The sequence below is a fragment of the Idiotropiscis lumnitzeri genome, chromosome 13 (genome assembly GCF_059441095.1).
Source record: "Idiotropiscis lumnitzeri isolate Australia: NSW breed Sydney's pygmy pipehorse chromosome 13, RoL_Ilum_1.0, whole genome shotgun sequence".
Classification (NCBI taxonomy): Eukaryota; Metazoa; Chordata; class Actinopteri; order Syngnathiformes; family Syngnathidae; genus Idiotropiscis; species Idiotropiscis lumnitzeri.
In genome coordinates this window covers 7,554,225-7,577,542 of record NC_142403.1, presented here as the reverse complement: position 1 = coordinate 7,577,542, position 23,318 = coordinate 7,554,225, and the positions used below count along the sequence as shown (strand labels likewise).

The 23,318-nt window shown below is 38.7% G+C and overlaps 1 protein-coding gene across 2 annotated transcripts; it reads right to left on the bottom strand.

Moving 5' to 3' along the window:
- Positions 1-244: 244 nt before the first annotated feature.
- xxylt1 (xyloside xylosyltransferase 1) lies at positions 245-22,696 on the bottom strand. Of its 2 annotated transcripts, none has more exons than XM_088313498.1 (5): positions 22,594-22,696; positions 21,044-21,650; positions 19,504-19,651; positions 13,941-14,073; positions 245-6,246 (listed from the first exon to the last, which is right to left on the bottom strand). In XM_088313498.1, exons 2-5 carry the CDS (start codon positions 21,560-21,562, stop codon positions 5,850-5,852), a joined length of 1,197 nt encoding a protein of 398 aa, XP_088169624.1. In that variant the 5' UTR covers positions 21,563-21,650; positions 22,594-22,696; the 3' UTR covers positions 245-5,849. The 2 variants fall into 2 exon arrangements, with proteins under 2 accessions (XP_088169624.1, XP_088169625.1); XM_088313499.1 differs by lacking the exon at positions 22,594-22,696 and adding an exon at positions 21,948-22,000.
- Between the last annotated feature and the right edge of the window lie 622 nt (positions 22,697-23,318).

Here is a 23,318-nt window from a genome sequence, read left to right as displayed (position 1 = left end):
TAAAGTTATCTGTTTTTCACCGAGAGTTTAAATCTTCAGGGAACAACAAGTACTTTGAGCTAGCGTAAATAGAGCGTACATTTTGGATGCCAACGGAAGACTGAGAAGAAGTTGCCTTCATGGGACTTTTGATAAAGATAGTGGAAACAAAATAAACACAATGCCCAAAAAGTGAAACAATTATGAGTACAACAAAAGAAATCTGGAAAAATGTGTCTCAAGACGGAAAAAATCTTGGAGTGCCAACCATCACAATGTGTGTTTATTTGTATTTGTATTTTTATGTTTTTGGGATGATACAAAGAGGAAAAGAGTGACAATGACCAAAAACAGAAATGTCACGTTCTGCAACATATGGTCTGATCAGTACAATGTGAGCACAGCAATAATATAAAGGATTTTGGATTTTATAAGATAAGTGATTATATATATATATATATATATATATATATATATATTGCCTTGTAAAAAGAATGCTTCACCACAACAATGAAACAATGATCTACTGCAATGTACAACCCTGTTCTGTGCACCTCAATATGGAAAGAAATCTGCAAGCTAGAGAATCTCACACTATGCTCTCCAACTCTCACCCTTCCTCCATCATGTACTGCGTGCATCAAATTGAGAACACAGGCGTTGAGCTAAGATCAACATGTGTCCTCCTAAATCAAAAAACCTTCACTAGTCGGTATAATCAGCTTGAGAACAGCATGTTCACTCGAGCTGTGACTATTTGCCTCAAGTGCCAATGATTCATTACCAGGGGAATGAAGACACACACAACTGTGTGAACTTGCACACAGAGGAGGTATTTATGCATGCGGCTGAAAATAGAAACAGGGTGTGTCATTGAGTGATACCCGCATGACAATATAATATATATATATATATATATATATATATATATGATTGTGCGGTCTGTCTCCCCCATAATAAAAATGTCATATAAAATGAAAAAAAATGATCTACATTTTTATTAAATGTACCTCTAATCTGATTGTGTTTTCTGCAACAGTAATGGAATACAGTTACAACGTTTTTGTATCCCTTATACATAACATTGGTAGATTGTAGTTGTTGGTAGGCGGAAGCAACAGACTTGTTTGGGACTTTCAGTGGGCAAGAAACACAAAAAGTTTAAAAACATGATCGTTAATAATGACGTTTTGCGCTAAAATGACATATTCAACTTTACATGATTATAATCAAGAAAGTAATCAATGTGCCGTGATAGTTATGGAAAAATACAACTCTGGCAAACTGCGCATCGGGTTTCTCAACAGTTTTATATACTGTATGAAAATGATCAAATATTGGAAGACTTTTAAAAAGAATCTAATATTGCATCGCAAGACGCAAATTGTGGAGCATGGGAACAAAACCACAATGAATTGAAAAACCGTGAACTGAAACAAGGGAACTTAATACAAAGAGACCGTTGAACAGGACAAATGGGGAACTAAAGGTGAATTCGTTGAAAGATGACAAGGAGAATGACAAATGACAGCAGAACACAAACAATCAGCAGAAGATAGAGAAGGCATAAAACTCATCCGGAAATTAACTATAACGCAACAATCTCAAAGCGAGCGACACAAAATATCAGCCCAGACGTGATGAGACCATAAATATACTATTTATTTCATTTAAGGTGCTCTCTGTGTATTTTTGTATATAAACACGGATTTGTCCCCACTTCCGTGTGCTGTCTGCTTCTGTGTGCAAATTCTGCACCTCACATGACAAGTCTTGCGATAAAGTATAGATCTTCTTGTGACCGACTTCTTTTCTATTCATTTGCAATGGCCCAAATACTGTAGTGTGGTGCTGCGGAATCGGATGGATGTGGTGAAATTAGGTCAACGTGTAATCATGAAAGGTGAAGTAGGGCCTTTCTTCGATTGGCCATCTGCATTTCCATCTCACTTCAGACCAGTGTGAATGAACCCATTTCAATTCATGCCCAACTCAATCTCTCAGAACAATATCTAATCCGTCTGACCCGGTGAATTCTTCACAGAAGATCCTCGACTAGTGACATCAGCACATCCTGTTCTAAAGCGTTTAACCCTTCCTCATAGATGCGTTGACACAGCCGGGGTGGCTCTTTACCACCGTTGGAGATAGTGTGCAGCCCTTATTGCATGCACTGTAGCACAATGACCTACTTCTGCTGCTGCTGCTGTTTGACCTCACGCAACGAAAAAAACAAACAAAAAAAAAAAAAAGAAAAAAGCAATAAACGAAGTGAGTCAGGATACAAATTGAAATTTACGGATGTCAGCTGAAAGGTGCCATTTTTTAGCAGTTTAGGAAAAGGTGAGATCAGGGATCTACTGCCATGACATCTAAAAACAACCTGCTAAAATAATGAATAAAATTAAATAAGTGATTCGGATTTCAAGATTTCATCATTTATAATTAATTTAATTATAATAAAGGCCTCCTTGAGCCAACACCTTATCGTGTTGGAGATGTTTGTGTGTTCAATTGATCCTAGGTGCTAAGTTGTGTGGGGCTTAATGCCCCAGGCAGGGTTAACCATGGCAAACAGGTGCTAGGTGAAGGACCCGACAAAGCACAATCGAAAGACCCCTTATGATGAGGGAGGTTTTTGGAACTTGTTTTCGATTGCTTGGATGTGGGCCACCAGGATGCTCCTGTGGAGTCAGGCCTGGCGAGCATCTGGTGTCCGGTGCCGCATCCATCAGATAGCATCAGCACTATGTAGAGCAAAAAAGGGGCGCTGCTGTCGTCGACTCACATTATGAATTAGTGCGGAGATTCCACCAACATGAATTGCTATAAATGTTATACTCCGTTTCTAGTCAAAATTAAATTCTCCCAGCGTATCTTGAAGAAGGGCAACTTTGAGATCTAATTCCAGACAGGTGGAGACATACCTTATGTGGGTCAGTTTCCCTGGCCAGCGATCACAGTTTTCATCTTCCTAGAAGGCATTGTGCGTTCATATTTTCTCAATAAAAGACTGTAATATGTCTAGGTTTAGCTCTCGAGACAGTCTACTCATGTCTCTCAGTCTTTTTTGTGTTGAGCAACAAATTCCCTGTGGTTGGGAGATGTGTATCAAGGTCATCTGCTCGACTCACTGTATAATGCATCTTATGTGTCAGCTGTGTGCTTCAAAGCATAACTTGGGCATGTTTTACAATCCGAGTTGAAGTAAATACTGTATTAGAACACAATAAAAGGCAGCTTCTAAAATACAAATTCAAGAACGACTAGCAACTAGGTCTTTGCCTGAGGGGACCCCTTGATGTATGCTACAAACCCAGAGCATGTCTCCTGACACGACAGTCTACTCAGTGATCAAAGATCTCAAAGAGCGTAGTACGGCATCACCACCTTTCCAAAGCAGGCAATTAACTTTCTGACAAATTAGCCCCAAAATAGCAAGGGCCATATAGAGTGGGGGAACAGCTTGATCCAGTGAACTACAAGGGGGTGCTGGATAATTCTGCAAGAGACTTGAATGTTGTGCACATTCCTCACTTAAAACCATGCTACCCAACTGCTCAGGATGTACAGGAGCAGAGGCACCAAAGTGTCTTTACAGCCTAAAGAAAATACATTTAATTTTAAATAAAAGTGAACGAAAGCATTACAACTATATATATATATATATATATATATATATATATATATATGTATTTGAAAAACTACAGTATTTAGAAAATAAAACATTAACAAGGTTTATACATTTAATTTTTTTCAAGTTCGGCAGGCCGGATTAAAACGTTGAACGGGCGGCATGTGGCCCCCGGGCCGTAGTTTGCTCACGCCTGCCCTAGCTTTCCCAGTAGGCATTTGATGTCAATTCAACATCAATATGACATCAAAATCTAAATGCTAATAAGATAAAGTTTGATGTGGAACCGGCATTCCCTCAGCAAGAAAATTCACTGACACGGCACGCTGGAAATGGACCGGACCCAGTGAAAATAGTGACTGGACAACGGGGATGTGCTAAACAAAATACACGGATGCTGCCCTCTGGGTTTATGTTTCATTTGGTTTTGTTTGTGTCAAAGTAAATTCTGGACTGGGTTGCTGTTTGCATTACAAAGCATTGCTTTAACTGGAGCAAAACCACAATTCTTCATGGAGTGTTTGGATTGGTGGATGGACGAGGTCAAGGAAAAGTCTTGACTGGATTTCCGTTAGCGTGAGAATACATGTTTTTCCAAAGCGAAAGCACTTACGTTTCTCCTTGAACGACTGTGCATCAAACTAGCACACACCGTTACTTGAGGGCACTGAGGACTGTTCTTATTGCTGTGATAATTTACTTGAGAATTTTTTTTTTATTTTTGAGGGATGGGGCGGGGGGTAGGTGTATTGTGAGTTGTATTCATATAAATTATTTTCGATTGTCAGACTTTGCGCAGACTGGCACTCTTTTTATATCACGAATCTGTTACAACATAATGGCAAAACTGTGCCACTCCCGCAGTGAAAATAATCAGATATGACTGGGGACAAATTGAATTTCCTGTCATTGTCCCTCAAGAAGCTCAAGTTTATAGATCATTCCAAATATCGTCACACTGAAAACCCAAGATCCTGACTGTAGTTATTCGATGCGAGTGACAGAAATAGGTCAGCTCTTGTTTGTGACAGAAAGAAAGCATTTTTTTTCCTATATGTAATTTACTGACAGAAACTCAATGGATATTTTCAGAAAAGTTGTAGCCAAAAACAAACATCAAAGTTCTAAATAATACTGAATTAGACACCCCAAAGCTGAAAAAATTTAACCAGCAAAGCTTTTTACAGAGAGATTGAATCTTCAAGAGAGTATTTGCAGCTTTCATTTGAGATGTAGCTTGTTTCAAATAGTCAACTGGATCACACTACTTTGTTTTTTGTTCTAGTAGGCTTTACCTGACATTTGTTGCATTTTAGCTGAGGCCTGAAGTTTTTGTTCTTAGACTAGCTGGGATTTGGAACTCTTCATTGCGACTGGTCCAGGTCCAGTTCCGTCTGAAGAAGAACGGCCACAAAGCACAATGGTTGGGTTAGGGGTTTGGGTCAACAACAAAAGAAGAAGCACTAATCATGGCTTTACTTTCGCTTTGCACAATAACATCAACAAGGACCTTTGGATAAAATGTAAAGCGGGATTCTAGTTAAGGTAAACTGTTTTAAGGAAATATTGGTCAATCTTGCGCCTTGTATGAGTGCCCGTGGTTGTGTACAAAGCCTCCGAGTCAACTCATCTCTTTGAAACAAATCGTCTTTCTCCAAAGGAAAAAAAAATAAATAAATAAGACATTACTATCAGCAGCCATCTCGCTCTCTCTCTCTCTCTCATCAGCAAAGTGCAACCAATAGAGTACAATTGACCCATTTTCAAAAGAATTGAACAATATTGCTCAGCGTTGGTTAATTTGTGTGAAACATGGATTTGAGATGTTTCTTTTCAGCATTTGGGAGTGTGAGTTCATGCAGAACCTTTACCAGTCACCATCCTTGAACACTTACGTGACGAATATCAAGTGCTGACATTTATTTGAATCTGAGTCAGCTCAAAAGTGGGTCAGTGGTTTTTTTTTTAGGTCACAGTTAATATTTCTCAGTATAATACAAGCAAAAAGCTACCCAAGAAGTACTGAAGATGACTCAAACATACAAACCATAGGATGTGATTTTCATGTATAGTCTAGAGGGAAAGTGGTGCAAGTTGGGAGGAAAAGCAAAGGTCTGAGCAGCCCATCGACCAGCAAAGGGCAGAGAGTCTGTCACGACAAATACACTGGTGTTTTGTGAAGTACGCAGTGGAAAGTCCTAAATTATATTAAACGCTGCATTTTCAGTATCTGTCATTAATCATCTGGTATGGGGCTGTTACAGTTCCCATGGTAGATATAGATGGGTCCATCACACCCATAATACAACTGAAAGACATCTCTGTAGCCGTTGTCCCTCCACCAGGTACACAGCTGTCGGTTCCAACCACAGGCCAGGGAGTAAAACAATTCGGGGTGCTCCATGCTGATCATGGTGAAGAAGTCCTGGTCCCCGAGGTGTCCCTTGATGCTGTACTTGTCAGCAAGCTTGGTCACATTTCTCGTATCCAGCAGTTGGTTGTAGAGAGCGGAGGCCCTCATAGCGGCGAGGTCCAGTAACATCACGCCACTGTTGAAGCCTGGGAGACCCTCGGGTGGAGGGTCACCCACTCTGGTGTGAGGGTTTTCCTTGCGGTACTGCCAGAATGTGTGTCTGTGTGTGAAGAGGAGATGTTAGCTGACAAAAGTCAGGATGCTGGTAATGCAACAGTTCTGTTCTCTCGGTCTTCAATCGTTGTGTTTCCATTGACTAAAATTCAAAAGACTACCTCAACAAGTAAAAGTGTAAATGGTATGGAAAACGATAGCCGTTTAAAACTGCACAGTGGTGATGATGTGATGTGGACCAATGCAGGTAATTTCATATCCTCGTAAAGTGCTTTTACATAAAATTACCGTGAATGGCACGGAGAGGAACGTTTACAAGGGCAATTATTACTGAGTAGATCCACTATTACCAACGTGTTGCTTGGGTGTGATTGAGGGCTCGATCTACGTGTGTGTCCGTGTGCGTGGAATGCCTAAGTGCTTTCAAGTGATGATGCGTGTTCCCCCGGAGGACAGACCTGACCCGACCACTTTCAGACAACCGGAGAAGGAAAATGTAACAAATGGTTTCTGAAGGCTGCACGACCGCATGATGAAAAAGACAGCAAAACGCCTTTTGGTGAATTTGCCTCGTGAGACAACAATAGAGAAAGTTTCTGGGCGGCTCGTGCGTAACTAGCCACGTTAGGTATTATTTGGGAAGAAAAGCGCCAGCCCGTATATAAGGTCATTAAAAGAAATCCATCTGTGTGACCTATTTCTTTGCAAATAGTCCATTTTCCATCGTTGTGATCGGTGGTTGATCGAGCAAAGCGACCAATATATGTACACATTTGTTTCTATGGCTAAATTAAGCAGTTGTGGCTTTCAATTAGGTGCGCTTTGTAGTTCAGAAATTACGTTATGTCAAAGATGCATAACAAAGGGGGCTGGCAGTGAATGAGATTAATCGATGCTCTTCAATTACAAAGTTTTTATGATTGTGAAAAGCCGAAAACGTAATCACAATTAATTCTCTATTACTAGGCCAGCCCTACGAAACAATATACAGTATATAAAAATTATATTCAATACTACTGCACACAGCGCACAGCATTTATTTTTTTGTTGGCTAACGACTCCCTTAATTAAGAGGATCCTTTGGGGACTAAGAAAATGGACAGCGTCAGCAAAGGGGAAAGTGTGAGTTTAATACTTCAGTGTTCAGAGCTAAGGCATAGCGATAGAGTAACTTAATATCAGTAACGCAGTGCTTGTAGCCATCCACAAATCTAGAGAGCCAATATCAGCAGGAGGCTCCTCGATAAACAGCATTATGGGAATGTCGAGGGTCCTCTTGACTTGTACCAACAAGTTATGTCCGGGTCGAAACTTCAAAAATCCTATCAAACCAACCACACGGAACTGAACTGTATGGTTTGATGAATCTGGTTTTAGTTACCCATCTTGCCAATTTTGGGATAAACTATCTTGATAATTCAAAGAGCAAAAACTACCCGTATATATTTGTTTTTGTCTGTGTCAACATCAAGATACTTTTTTGGTTACTGGCTGTACATTTGTCGGTAAAATTATGACACAACAATTTTTTTGATGAGCTGTTAACTTTCTGCATGTGTTTGTTTGAACACATTCATAAAACTGAGCAGCAACTCTGCTCTTATCCCATTTGCTGAACAAACAGCCCGGTGGGCAAAAAACAGGAAGCTAGCAGGTCCAGGAGTGCTTGGGGCCCATGCCAGCTCAGCAGCCTTCGGTGCTAACATACCGCTACTGACATCGGTAAATGACCCCCACACACACACACACAGAGCCTCATTCAATAACCATCGGTATGCACAGTTGACCTTCTGTGGGATTTCAAAATATTATTTTATTCCAAAGGCTATTTATTTTCAATGGAACCGAAAAGTCATACGGTACATATTGCTTGATATTGAATGACAAATGGTGTGGAAGGTTTGTTTGAAAACAATAAAATGATTATCTAACAGTTGAGGGTTTGGAAATTATGCTGACTATAAAAATCTCAGAAAAACTTGCATTATATTTTGGAAAGTGGTGTAAAGGGGTCATTTGTACCGGTGCTCATGACATACATCCAACCCTGATTAATCAAAATTGGACACAACATTCTATTGCTCTGTAAAACCGAATGTGAGATCCATTGAAAGAGCCTGCATTAGAACAAAATGAGTTTTGATTGTCACGCAACCTGGACAGCTCCGGCAACGAGAGCGTGCTGTCGGCGCGCCCTGAAAAAGGTTTCATTTGTGTATTTAATAAATACAGATAGAGCCTCGTCAGATATGGACCTCCAAATAGCCTTTTACTACATAGCACAATAGCATTTCAATGTGCGCAACAGCGCAGAGTAATGTCACATGATGAAGCTATGTTAGCGTATAAGCTAATGGACACCATTGTGCTAACGAGGCTAAACATATTAGCTTGTGTGACAAGGGCCTCTGTTCTGAGTTGAAAGTCTTTGAGTCTAGGTTGTAGTCTGGAGACGTGAGTGTATTTTTTTAATCTTATTTATTTATTTATTTTTTTAAATCCACTCGCAGGGTATCGAGGAGGGGGGCGGGGAGACCCTTATGGAATTGTTCTGTCAACGGAGCCCGCGCTGAAGAACGCAATGACAAGACCTGCTGCAAGAGGTGAAACATGTTCAAAGAAAAACTGTTTCAGACCATTCAAACTTTTTCTTTGCAAATGTTTATGACTCTGACGAAAACTCACCATTCACTTGGTTGTAAACACTCGCAAACCTTCGTCGCTCAGTGGAATACGGGCTTTAGAAGAGTAGAACTGTACTGCATCATACTGTGATGTTGGTAAAAAATTGGTTTCAAGAAATAGCAACACATAGAAATCTCGTTTGGATGAGTAAATAAATGACAAAACTTTTTTTTTTTTTAATTCAAAATGTGGTTCTTTTTGACACCTCATTTATTTAAAAAAAAATGCACGGGATGACCACTTCCAGACACATTGATCCCGTTCACAAACCATTCGGCTCTGCTTGCCCTCTTGCTCCTGAATGAAGCCTGTGAAACCGTGTCGGAGGGGGAAGCATGATGCTTGTTGCACAAGATTCACTCAGAATGTGCGCACTCTGAAATCAAGTGGGAAAACCATTTTGTCTGAGTCATGCTTTGATGCTATTAATGACCTACATCCAGCAGCTGTAGCTTGTCCACTAGTTAAGTCCCTGCAGAATAGTCTTGCGATGCGCGTACGTGCCCTGCTACACATTCACATCAAGCTCAGTCAGTAACAGTAACAGCATTTTCTTACATCCATCCATTTTCTACGATAGTAGATATAAGAAAGGGGCGAAGGGCGTCGGTCGATCGCACGGCATTAACTCAGTCACTGCCAGGTCTTCGAGTTTATGCGATTGATATAGCTGCCGGTCAACGGCAGTGAATGAGTTAAAAAAAGAAAAAAGAAAAAAAGTAGACTCCTGCCCATTATCCGCCAGTCATGTTTAACCACGCATGCAAATACGTACAAGGGCACTAACTGGCAAAACTAGTGGTTTCCAATTTTTTTTCGTCCACCTTAAAATTAATAAATTATGAAAATGATTAGGGGACTAAGTAGGCCAAAAATGTTCTAATAGTCCAATAAGTAAACTTTTTATTTGAGTAATATACAACACTGTTGTAAATCTAGTCCATATGAATGATTTTTCTTTTGTCCGGTCCAAGATTCTGTGACCCATATTTTCTGTTGCTATGCTGTTGCTTGTCTGAGCCAACAGATGACAGTGTGAGCTAAATAATGGATTAAAAGGGAAAAAATTACTAGATAGAGATATGTTTAGCTTACAGTGAACTGTTACTACACATTTGGGGTATATAAAATTATTTTGATTGCTCAGGATAAGCGGTACAGTGAATAGATGCATGCACATTACTTTGGGTCATGATTCACTCAAAGAAAAAGCTCCATGCAAATCTATCACCCTTTAGTAGTGGTGCAATGGATCAAATAAGCCACGGTTTAGATCTGATTAAGGATCAGATTGTATTTCGGATAAACAAAAAAAAAAAAAAAAAGAAACAAAAAAAAAAAGGGAAGATGATTTGAGAAGAATATAAAGGGTGTCGCGTAAACTGTCTTTTGGGTGAACAACGTTCAGTTGTTTTAGTTTTTTTAATTTACTTAATTTTTTTATTTTATGTAGCTGTAGGTTATATACTGGAGTGCTTGTATTAATTGAACATGTTTGATGGTAAATTATCACGTAGTCTCCTACAGTTCTTCATTCTGCTGTGTTTGTAATTTACGCTTACATAAATGGGCCTCATCTCTTGGGGTTTTAAAACATGCCAAAAGCAGCTATAGTGTAAAGAAATGAAGTTTTTTCCGCCACCACAGCTACTATTGAACTTCTCAGTGACAGGATGTGCTCTGAATAGTGAGAGGAGCCATTGTCCTGAATAATACTCTATCCATTAGCACCCAATAGGAGTGGGAGCTCACTGTCAAAAACAGGAAAGTTCAACCGAGTAGAGGATGCACACTATGCCTCCCCACTACATAACACATGCTATTGTTTGCTGTAATATTTTGCAACCTAAATTCACTTCAAAACACTACTTAGGCCAAGATAAGTGAGGTTCAAATTGATAAACATTATTGCTTAATTGCAAGTATTCACTCATTTAGAATTTGATGCCTGCGACACGTTCCAACTAAAGACGGGTAAAGTTGAGCAATGCTTAAAAAAAAAAAAAAAAAAAGGTGAATGCCATGATTGGGTACCAGGGGGGGGCAACCAGAAAAAGCTATGTTGTTCAGAAGATCAGAAGCCTGGTTGGGCAAGGCACAACCACTTTGTGAGCAACTTCGTGAGCAAATAGTCGACAATTTAAGAATGTTTCTCAACCTAAAATCGTAAGGAATATAGTAATTTCCTCATCTAAGATCTATAATATCATTAAAAGATTCAGAAAATATGCACCAACTGCTTCCATAAGTGGCACAAAAACCATCACATAATCCCAGTGATTTTTGATCCGTCGCACTGTATTAAAAAAAAAAAAGTCATCATTGTTTAAAGGATATTGCCACTTCAGAATCAGAATCAGAATCAGAAATCCCTTTATTGTCATTGTACTCAAGTGTGCAACGAGATTAGAAAGCTCCCCTCTACAGTGCAATACAACAATAATTCAGATAAATATATAAATTAGATAAATATGGGCTCTTGGGCTCATGAACACTATTGTGAGTTAAAACGGTTTGTCGCTAAACTGATGCAAGTTAAAACCACCATGCAGAGCGAAGACCATATATCAACAACAGCCAGAAACGCTGCCAACTTCTCTGGGCCCCAGGATCATCTGAGATGATTCACGCAAAGTGGAAAAGTGTGCTGTGGTCTCATGAGTTTTTTCAAATCATGGACGTCGTTCCCTCCAGACAAGAGGAAAAGGGCCATCCAGATTGTTATCAGTGCACTGCTTATGATCCATCTTTTGTGATGGCATCGGGTGTGTTAAGAAATTAGCGATTAATCATCATCCACAGACTCTTGTCAACATAGTCCTTAGAAAGTAAATCATTGATCAAGTGTGGTTATGCAATGCATTTTGCATGACATGAGAACGCAGGTAGAAGGCAGACAGAAAAGCAATATCCTCAGTGACGTGGACTACGTACTGCTGTGGGCACTTCATTTCCTTCAAAAACTTTACTTGAAGGAGTAGGTTTGTCCTTATGAGACTCGGTTATCAAACGTTGGCCACAAAGATGCTGACTCCGTATTTGCTCTTAGTGAGAGAGCAGTTTTTTCTGTGTTAAATGGTAGAAATCTAGTCACAACAGGATGGCAGATGACTCAGCTGCCTGCTATAGATACATCTCTTTACCAAAAAACGGCACTATTCAGTGGCTGTAACCCTTTGTCAACACATATTTTGCCCTACATTTAATAATTGTTATTCTTTAAGAACCCTGTGACCAAATTGAAATAAAAAGTCCAACAGCGATGGTCAAAATCTGGAGGAAACAACCAGGCTGAGTGTTTCAGTAAGCAGCTGCAATACTAACTTCTCAACTAACCGCTATCAAACCTGCACACACAGACAATGTAATGGTTGTCCTACATTCCACATTCAGCGACATTGAGTGGGAAAATAAGAAAGGAATAAAAAGCTTGCTATTTGGAAAGCCTTGTAATGCAAAAGTGCACAAGCTCACGATAATTTATTTTTTAATCTTAATCAGGTGTGGAGGCAACAGTAAGATGACTTGAAAAGTTCAGTACTTCCTGGATCACAAACTCACTCGGTGACTAGGTGCCTTGAAAAACAATGGCCAAAAATTTTGGAAAAAAAAATACCATTCAACTAAATGCACATGACCTGAGTCTTGATGACTGATTAGTACTTTCGCACTCATGATTCAGCATTTTAGTCCTCATGTGAGCAATAGAAGGGAGATTTCCATTCACAGAAATCCAAACAAGCCAAACATACGAAAAGGTGATGTTGAAAAACCGGAAGCTCGTACGGCTTCTAATTTTTCCACTGGAATTACGCAATGAGCCACCATGCATCTAGTCCATTTACTCCAGAAAGGGAACAATGAGACAGAGGGGCAAACGTGAATCACAGCATGGCAACAAAGCCTTTGCTGATTAGAAGCATCTCTGTGCCAACTTCTCAGTAATCTCCCGAGAATAAAAGAGCAGACCAGCATCACACCAGCAGCACAGTGGGCGTTCATGGGCAAACACCTGGTGAACGGCAAAAAGAAAAAGACAAACCCTCTTTTGCCATCAGATACTCCAATTTGGCAAATGCCAAAGCCATTAAAAACAAAAATAGACACGTTTCAGAAAATGTCACACCTAGTTATGCAGAAAGTAAAAATAAATTAATAAATGTATAAGTCGCAAAATATGATATGATAACTAATATCTCTGGTCTCAAAATAATATGTTAAATAAGCAAAGGTTTGCACTTTTATCAATATATAGATAATCAGCACAAGCTGTTTTCTGTTCACGGGACAGTCGAATGATAATTTCATTATTGACAAACAATGCAGGCTCTTTTGAAAGGCTTCAGGCAATGACATGATTTGAATGAGGTCCACAAAATCTGACTGACAAAAGATTGAGATTTTGGACACGTTGAAGGAGAGAAACTCAAAGAGCCGTTTCAGCATTTCTTGTTTTTTTGTTTTTTTTAATCAAAACTAAAATGCTCAAGAACATGCAGGAAGCACTAAACTCCAATTAAAACAAATGCTATTTTATATCCAGTAAGCTAAGAAGAACTGTATTTTAATATACTTTCTTAATTCCATGTTATCTATGTCCAAGTCAGCGCATCTACTTCAAAGGTCTGAGGTTGGGGGTGCTACGGTAGATTGTCCTTAGGTGTGAATGGGTGTTTGTCTGTCTGTATGTGCCCTGCAATTGACAAGCCACCAGTCAAGGGGTTTACCGCGTGTCTTCCCCGAAATCGGCAAGCAGAGGCTCCAACACACCTGTGAAGCATGGGATGGCTGGATCTATGGCCAAATCATTCCAACAGTACCATGGAACCTCTAACGTAAATGTTTGGAATTTAATATGCAAACAATAAATTATCGTCTGATTTTAGTAGTATGTCACTTACTCCGACCTGTAAAAAAAACTAGGCGCCCAATTACTTTTCGGAAAATCTCTGCAATCGTCAGTCTACAGAAAGCAATTTAATACATAAATAATTTCAAGTGTGTTTATTGACAAAGTGTTGTGTCTCTAACGTAGTGTGTTGTGCGACGCGATACCTGTACACCGGCTGCATCTCCCTGACGATGCCGAGTACTGCTCCTGGTGGGAAGCGGTCAAATTCCTGGAAGAGGTCTCTGATGTTGGTTCTGTACTTCACATCAATATCAAGCTGCACAATGCGTGTCAAATCTGAAAGAACGAAAAAAATAATCACAATGTCTATGACTTTTGAGCAGCTGTGCAAACTCAAGCAAATCATTCAGGAAATAAGAGCCTATGCGGGGGAGTTAAAGGCGTTACATAAAGCGGTCATCAAAACTGTTAACCGAGGACCCCAAAGAGGAAATGCCATGACAGTGTGGAAATAAAAGGTCAAGTAAGCATATAAAAACCCCAAAGTGCACATTGAGCAGTTTCGAGCATCGGTGTGCTGAATGATGAACACGGAACATGTTTGCGAATTAAAGTGTATGCAGGATATTCAAATTTCATTTGTTCATGTTTCTATGCTTTCAGGGTTGTATGGTAAAAAATGGGAAATAGTACTTAGATATTTTATATTATTATTAAATATATAAATATTAGATAAAGTTACAAAGGTACAAATATTAAATAATATTGATTTTGCAATATTTAACACCCATATCTCTTATGACGTTTTTTTCCCCCAATATTCAGCAGCCCTATGTCACAGATCACAAACAACTGTTTGACATTAGTTATATTTAAGAAACAATTTCAGACCATCATTCTTTAAGACTGAATTAATTTCTGGGGCGATCCATATCCATCCATCCATATTCTGTTAAATTATCTTCTATATTTTTATCCTCGAGTGAAAAAAAAAATGTAATTATTGCAGCATGAGTGTAAAGCGTTGTGATTATTCTTTACGGTATCAGAATGAATGATTTCTTATTCTTAGTCAGGCTCCATGTCTCGTGAGATAACTACTTTGTCCTGTTACAATTGTCCAACAGTTTAAGTTAGGTGGCTAAATGACAGGATTTACCATAAATTATTTTAATAATCCCATTTCCCACCAACTAAAAAAAAAGTGTGAATTCAGGAAAAAAAATTTGGACTACTCAATAAATCTTATTCCTAGTTCCCTCATTTAAGATCCTAAACACTATAATTTTATGTTGCATACTAAAATGCTGGCTGCTCAAATGAAGTTGCAAAAAGGCTGTGAAAGCCTTTTTTTTTTTATTTAATGCCTTGTGTTTTTGATACAAAAAAAAGGATTAGTTTAAGTTGAAATTTATATTCATTTGAAATTGCTCCACTGAAAATGTTTCTACTCAATGAACTACAGTTTGCTGCAATGCACGGGTTGGATTTAACAAATAAAATCTGCTCATTACATAAAAACGGAAACCAATTGGTTTTTCATTAAAAATGGAGATCTATTATGTAAAAATATCCAACATTCAACCAACCTATTGTATTGTCATATTTATATTGTTGAATAAAAACCTTTGCTGTTCTGCTGTTCTTCTGTTATCAATTATAAATGTGTTTGTGTTTTAGTTTGTGTTGTGTTTTGTAAAATGCGCTAAATAAATAAAGTTGCATTCTATTGTATTGCTTCAGGTCCCTAGGATTAACTGGAAAAGAAAATGCACCTAAAAATAATAAACTTGCTCCTTTATTAGAAAAATTGCAATTAAGATGATAAACTGAGAAAAAAAATATTTAGAGCCTTGCCAATTTTACAATTATGAACTAAGTCATACAGTAAGGCTCTAAATTGCATTGCAAGGTTAAGCAGTTTGCAGAATGAATAAACCCAAATTATTCATGTATTTATTTTTTAGTTGCATGTAGTCAATTTTTTCAAGTAAACAATGAATCAATCATTTCCCTGTCTCTCAAATATAGGCTGACCTGACTTTTCTTTCACAGGAATTATTTTTAGATTTTGAGACTACCATGAAACAACACAGAATAAAGACAAATGAGTCTTTGCTTTTCTTCTGTTGTACTGCTCGCAGTGGGAACGTATATGTTTTATTGGTTGAATGACGCAATTAAAGAAGCTGAAAGTGCGCTAAAGGCTCTGGTCAGAGGAGATAGACACTTAAAATGGCAACAAAACAAAAGGCACACTGTTATCTAAGCACACTTTTTTTTCAGGAAGAATGTGGGTCAATCTCATTATGCCCTAATATCCCCCCTGATGTGAGCACTTAAAGCCTATTTACTGAGGGTCATTGTTTTCTGTTGTCGCCAATACAGAATGGACACCATTTTCCAGAAACACATCACATGCCACCATTTTTATACTTATACCCTAATTTAGATTTATGGCACGTCAGGATACTTCTCACACAAATTATCTTGGGCATTAACTATAAAATTATACAATTGTAATAATCATATAACTATAGTATACTATAACTCAAACCAAACAAAAATTTTCCCCTAAAAAGAGTAAATACTTTTTTTTCCCGTGACACAAAAAAGCTCAATATCTCTTGAACCCGACACCTGGTTTTCAAAAGTCTTGATGAGTTATATTCAGGTTGATGCAACCATTCCAACCAGAATCAGCATTTTGAGAATTTTGACAGACTTAATTTTTGGGAAATCACATTTTTTTAACTCATTTGATCCCAATGACGTGTTAACTTGTTTTTAAAATCAAACCATATAGTGCCACTCACACATTAACTTGAGTAAGGTGTTTTTTGCGTGCATGCCAAAGGGTCTGATGCAGTTTATCACAAAGCACCAGGCTTGGGAAGGATTGTAATGACATGCAATTGCCAACAGATGTCAACAGTATTGTTTATCAGATCATAGCCAGTACTGTTTTGGGGATAGAAAAACATGAAGGAAGTAAAGTGCCTATTCAATACAATACAATTTTATTTCTAAAGCGCCTTTCACAAAGATGGAGCTGCAACTAAGCACTTTCCATATGGTGTAATATAAATTAGCAAGTAATAAGAACAGAAATTAAAACACAAACACATTTACATCAGATACCAGAAAAACAGCAGAATAGAGACAGTCTCATGTTGAGTCGAAAGCTAAAGAATAAAAATGTGTCTTCAAACAGGTTTTAAAAATGGACAGAGAGGGGGTTTGCCTAACATTTAATGGAATGAATCGGGCCCACCCTGATGGCGTTCATATACTTTAAGAAGGCCAGTCAGACTATCCTGTCCTTGCTGCTCACACCTGCGTACACTCTTCTCAGACGCAGACTTACAAGACTTGCATCACATTTGTTCCAAAACATGTTGATTGGTTCACAGACCAGGTACACAATTTTAAGAATGCTTCGCAACAAGATGTTCAACAGCAATTTGAACTGTAAGGTGAGTGGCGTCCCAAAAGAGCAATTTAACATAAAATGGAAAACTGTAGCAAGTCCTTGCGTGCTGATATCTCCAGAGGGGACGCATGTAGAACTAAAGGTTTCCTAGGTACCTAGTTATGAATCACGACACATTTCCAGTGTCTAAATTAAGATCAAGGCAGCTTATAAATAACTTTTAAATATCTTCACTTGATATTTTTCGGATGTTTTTAAATGTTATCAATCTGACCTTTCACTTTCTCTGAAAGCCTCACACGAGTCACAACATGATGGTCTCGTCACTGAGCACAGTTTGACTGATGCATAATGACGAATTTTCTCTGGCATTCTAGGGGTCATCTGCAAGGGTCCAACAATGTTCCTGACTCTGTGTGGACATCAATTTCCCCTTGTGAGTGTCCCTTATCAGTCCAAGGTTTTTTGTCTCCAGTGACAACAAACAGTTGCCCCATAATCAATATCTATTTTATGAGTGTTATGTGACGCCTCAACTAGCACTCGTAACACAGAATTTCTTGTAAAACAGATGAAGCACATTTTTACCCATAATAAGAATAATGACATGACAAAACACCAAATGTACGATCTCAATTTCATGTAAAACCATATTTTTGTGACCCAACCTGTCATAACTCAAATGAGCTAAAGTCATGAATTTTCTGTTCAGCTTATACCTCGGCTTCTAATTTTAGGAATAGTCTCCTTTTGAAAAAGGATCTATTTGCCTCCCTGCATGAACATGAAGTGCGAAAACATTTTGATGATTCAAAGGACTATTCAGAAGATTATGTGGATGTCCAAATGGCATCCAGTGATTCATTTCCATTTAATTCAGGTGCCGATATAATCACAGCCACCAACCAACAACAGCTTGCTTAAAAACACACAAACTATTTAATATTTTGACTAGAATTATTTTTTTTTTCATCCACATTTAATAACTTTAAAACCTTTTTTTTTTTTAATATTGCTGGCTGGCACCTGAAAGATTGAAGCCATATCATTTGCAAACAAGACAATGAAATAAATCTACCGAGTGAGATTCCACTTTTGATTTGAAAGATGCGGCGACGGATGGTCTTTTGGTGGCACAAAAGGGAACGAGTAGACGAGGAAGAGCAGCAGACATTGAGCTTGTTCACTCGCAAGCCACACATGCATGGACAATGCTGGACTAATTCATACAGTATCTCCTCCTACCTTCAGCGCATGATGAACAAAGTGCGGCTTTGGTCCGGTGTCTCAGCAGATTAATTTATGGGTGCGGACTCCACTCGCATTATGGACATAACGACCAACAGGCCGCCGCCTGCACCGGGGATGGCGCAGGTTTGAGAGGATGCACACGGGCAAATAAGATCATCTCCCACCTCTTGCTCGGTGTTGGTTTTTAATTTCACCTGAATGGTATGTCCAATCTCTGACTGAAAAGTACGCTTTGTCCCAGCAGTAGATTTGCAATGCCCACACTGCAAAACTAGTCCAACATGGACGTCCCCATGTCTTGAAAATGTTGTCATAAAAGTTAAATATATCGACAAAGAGGTGTATTTTTCAGCTTTTATGTGTTTTTCAAAGCAAAACAAATTCATGACTACCAATTAAGCAAGAGATGCAAAATTAATGAAACTTAATAATAAATAATCAAGACATGCATTTCCTTACAGTCAATCCCAATGCAACTAAATCATAATTATCTTTTTTTTTTCAAATGAATATGTTATGATTGTTTTATTCTAGAGTAATACTTACTTAATTGTTATTAATGCTCATGTTGCCCAACAGGGGTGGCATTCAGGACCAACAAGGCCTTCACTGCTGGCCTAAACACGTGCGTACATAGATTTAGAATTTTTATTTTGGCCAATCAGATTTCCTGTTGTCAATGTCAATGTTCCACCCAGGCCTTCAGAATTTCACTATACTGGCAAATTGGACTGTTTGGCCTCAGAGGGTCAGCTCGCTGGCCAACACTAACATTTTTGCATTTTTCTCATTGGTGAGAACAAAACTTGTTTGACTAGCAAAACACGCCTGAAGCGATTTACATGCATGAAAACATTTAATAATCAATAATATATTTGATGTAAATGTTTTGGTTGTGTCAAGTCGTTTGATAAATATGATTTAAAATGTATATATATATATATATATAAAAAAAAAAAAGAAAACACAAGAACATTACATTATGGCCAGTTTATAGTATCGTTCTCTTTTTCGAACAGAAATTGCGTCATCGGTCCGGATTTCATTGTTGCTTTCAATAAGCGAGTGGGTATTCCACTTACTTTTTGGGAAGATGTGGTGCATGGCTACAGAGAGGAAGAATATGGCATCTCTGTAATAAGCCCTGGAGTCAGCGCTGAAGTGCTTCTGCAAGGCTTCCACAAGTGGGAACAGCTTTTGAGTAAGGACTTCCACATCGTGAAACAACACCTGTGTGGAAAGTAATACAGTGCAACCATTTGCTGAGTAACTACAAACAAATGTTATCTGGTACTTTAACCAATTTCTTAGGGGATGATAATGATGCACCAAATGTTTTTTTTATGTTTCAAGGTGGAACATTGAGAGTATTAAGAGCCATGTAGACACACAATGAGGGAAAACAGCATAACATGTGGCACTGTCCTTCCTTTTGAGTTTATCTAGCCAACAGTGCCCCCTAGTGTGAAAAGTGCAATGACTGCCATCAACTCTTAAGAGTTTGAAATAAAACCTAAAAACAGAAGAGCTGACCCTAAATATTGGGACGAAGATAGGAAATGGTTCAACAATTAAAAAGAATAAAATTACTTAAATATAGTATTCTGTTGTTACAAAATTACCTGAGCCCTGAGCAACTGTGATGTCATTTTCAGTTGACAGAAAGTGACACAATGGCAACCCCCTGAGATGGATAAAAATAATACAATACAATACAGCTTTATTTATATAGCCGGATGGATTTAGTAGCTTAACTCATATTCCGTAATCGCAATATTAATCAGAATGCCATGTTTAGACTAATGAAGGCATGTAGATCATATTATTGCAAAAAGATTGTGGGGGTTGACTGCCCTTTTAAGGCCCAGATATATATTTCAAATATTTACTGCTAGTAAGTCTAGTCTGTATTTTTTATTCATAATAATAATTTTAGAGAAGACTGAGTGCGGCAGGTGTAGACAGCAGTCCTAATGGGAGAAGATACAGAAAACGTACGGATTAGTTGTTCAAGAATTTAAGGTGGCACAATAGGACTTATTCTAGCAATATTTCTGAATTAAAAAAAAGCAGCATTGAACATGTTTGGTGACTTTATGGTGAAATGACATGCATTGGCCAAAGATGAAAAAGAGATTCTTGGCTGTGGATTTAATGGTCTGCTAAAGTAAGCCAATAAATTGAATAGCGGCAGTGAAAGAATGCAGCAGCAATTAAAAGAATTTCAATTTTGTCAGGGTTCAGATGAAGAAAGTGGGGGTTATCGATTCTTTGGCAGTCGCTAAAACACCCATGGAGGGAGACCAATTGGTAGAAGTTATCAGCACAGCAGTGGTGTTTAATTATTTAGCTTTCTATTAAATTATGTGAGACAATATTTTAGAGTGCTAATTTCCTTTTTTATAAAACATTACAAACATGTTTTTTTATAGGAGTATGGAACAGATTAATGGGATTGCTACTTAGTTTGGTGGGGAAAGACGATTTGAAATACGAGTGATTTGCGTTAGACGCATAATATGTATCTCAAGGTACCACCGTACTTGAATGCAATCTCAACGCAAACATACTTTTATTTCATCTTGCAAAATCTCATGCAAAGCCATGTATTTTTATGCCTACCTCGTACTTGAATGTTGCATTTGTCAAGAATTCCAGAAGCATCTTCTCTCCCAGTTCTTTACTGGCCGGATCACTCACAAAATGAAGAGCCAACACCTCTCCTTCCAAGAACTGGGCATACTTGACCAGAGACAACATGGCCACTCGGAACTTGTCCTGGAGGCTGCGGCGTTTGTCCACTTTAGTGAACATCATGAGAACATTGTAGCGTAGGTCCAAAATCTTGCCGCCACTCTTTCCGGATCGAAAACCATCGTTCTCTCCCATTTCCTTCTCCTTGTCTCTATCAAGCTGGTAGAACCTGGTATCTATGGTCAAGTCGGCGTCATTGCTGTTGGTGTTGCGGCTTGCCTGAGACAGCTTGATTCTCTTGGTGGTGCTGGAGAAGTTGTGATTCTCTGAGCCAAAGTAGTAGAACGTCACCACGGCCAGGACGGAGGCCAGGATCAGCAAAAACTGAAGGGATCTGAACATACTGACCCTGGCCATGATTATGTATGCTAGTCTGAGGATGTGCATGTCTGCACACTCATGTCGGAAAAATTAAGGAAAAACTGCCACCAAGTTTCACTTGTGACTCTGGTTGAAGGGCATTTCTATTCAGTTTCTGTAAAACAAACATTCACATTTTAGTTAAAGTGTAACGACAACACTAAAACCAAATTCTATTAAATTCATACACTGTCATGCCACTTACACAAGAGAAGTTTTCAAATAAATCTGATCTTTTCTCTAAGAAAACAATTAAAAATGCATTTATTTCATGTTACTTTTAAATAACAGAACACTTACAACTCGAATATAATTTAATTAACTGTCACAAATCACAAGCCTAACTCTCCAAATATTATATAAATCATCCTGATTGCTGACTATGAGAGTGATAGAAACTTGAAAACTATACCTTTTTTCTAAACTTTTGTATTGAACTGGTGCAACACAGTGGAGGTGGCTGTGCTAAGCGAAGCAAAAAGGATCAAATTAAGAGGCTTTCAAGAAGACTCTTATGTGCTGATTTAAGTCGCGTGATGTTAGCTAATCTGTTTTTGCGTTTTGTCATCTAAATTATTCAATAACAAACCTCAAATGGGAAGCTGAAAAGTGCAAGTGTCTTAAAATGAATGCGTGACATAAAAAGTGATTAAAATAACTGACAAATAACTGTCAAACTTCATGCACAGCAGAAGACTTGATGCTCTTTGCAGTTTCATCTTGATTCAGGATTCACACACGTACACAAAAAACGTGTATTTAACAATTCGATGCAATTGTACCATGACATCAACAACATTGAGCCCTGTTGATAAACTGGCTGCACGGAGCACCATCTATCAATCAATCAACCAATCAATAAATCAATCGATCTACACCTTTATATAACCTGAGCCTAGACCATCCTGAAGGTGATGTGGCCAAGAAGCAAAAAAACACTATATTAGATATATCAAAAATGTTACAAAGACTACCGCGCTACGCATGGTTGACAAACTCCATGAAAGGCCACGTGTAACGCGTAGAACAATTGAGAAATGTGAACTAAATGTGCATACCTCGTCTCCATAAAAGAAAAACAATTGCGTATTCTTCCCTGATATTTAGCAACAGCAGCAAGCTAGCAGACTATCACCTGACCACGCCCACCAATCGTCATCGGAATTTGGTGCCATGTTGCATTTAAATCTGTTGGAAAAACAGAACTCAACTCCTTTAAAGTCAGAATTTCCCCAAAAATCTAAAGCAAATGTGTGTCTCTGTAAAACGTGTTTAATCGCTCATTGAGTTTAAAAGGAGGTTTAAAATTATTTTAGGCCTTCTTTCTCCTCTCAGTCTCTCTACTATTATATATATCCATTCATCCATTATCTGTACTGCTTCTCCTCACGAGGGTCGCGGGGGTGATGGAGCCTATCCCAGCAATCTTCGGGAAGTAGGCGGTGGCGAGGTACACTCTGAACGGGTTGCCAGCCAATCGCAGGGCACACAGAGACGAACAACTATTCGCGCTCACACTCATACCTAGGGGCAATTTACAGTGTTCAATCGGCCTGCCATGCATGTTTTTGGAATGTGGTAGGAAACCGGGGTACCTGGAGGAAACCCACGCAGTCACGGGGAGAAAATGCAAACTCCACAGAGGAAGGCCGGAGCCGGAATCGAACCCACAACCTCTGCACTGTGATGCCATCGTGCCAATTAGTCGCCCACCGAGCAGCAATATTCTTTATAATCAGCGCAATTCTCTCTCTCTCTCTCTCTCTCTCTCTCTCTCTCTCTC

Coding starts and splice junctions, on each gene's coding strand:
- xxylt1 (XM_088313498.1), bottom strand. CDS start 21,562: ATGCACATCCTCAGACTAGCATACATAATCATGGCCAGGGTCAGTATG. Junction 14,074..19,503: donor GCACCACATCTTCCCAAAAA/GTAAGTGGAATA, acceptor TCGTTCTTTCAG/ATTTGACACGCATTGTGCAG. Junction 6,247..13,940: donor GAGATGCAGCCGGTGTACAG/GTATCGCGTCGC, acceptor CTTCACACACAG/ACACACATTCTGGCAGTACC.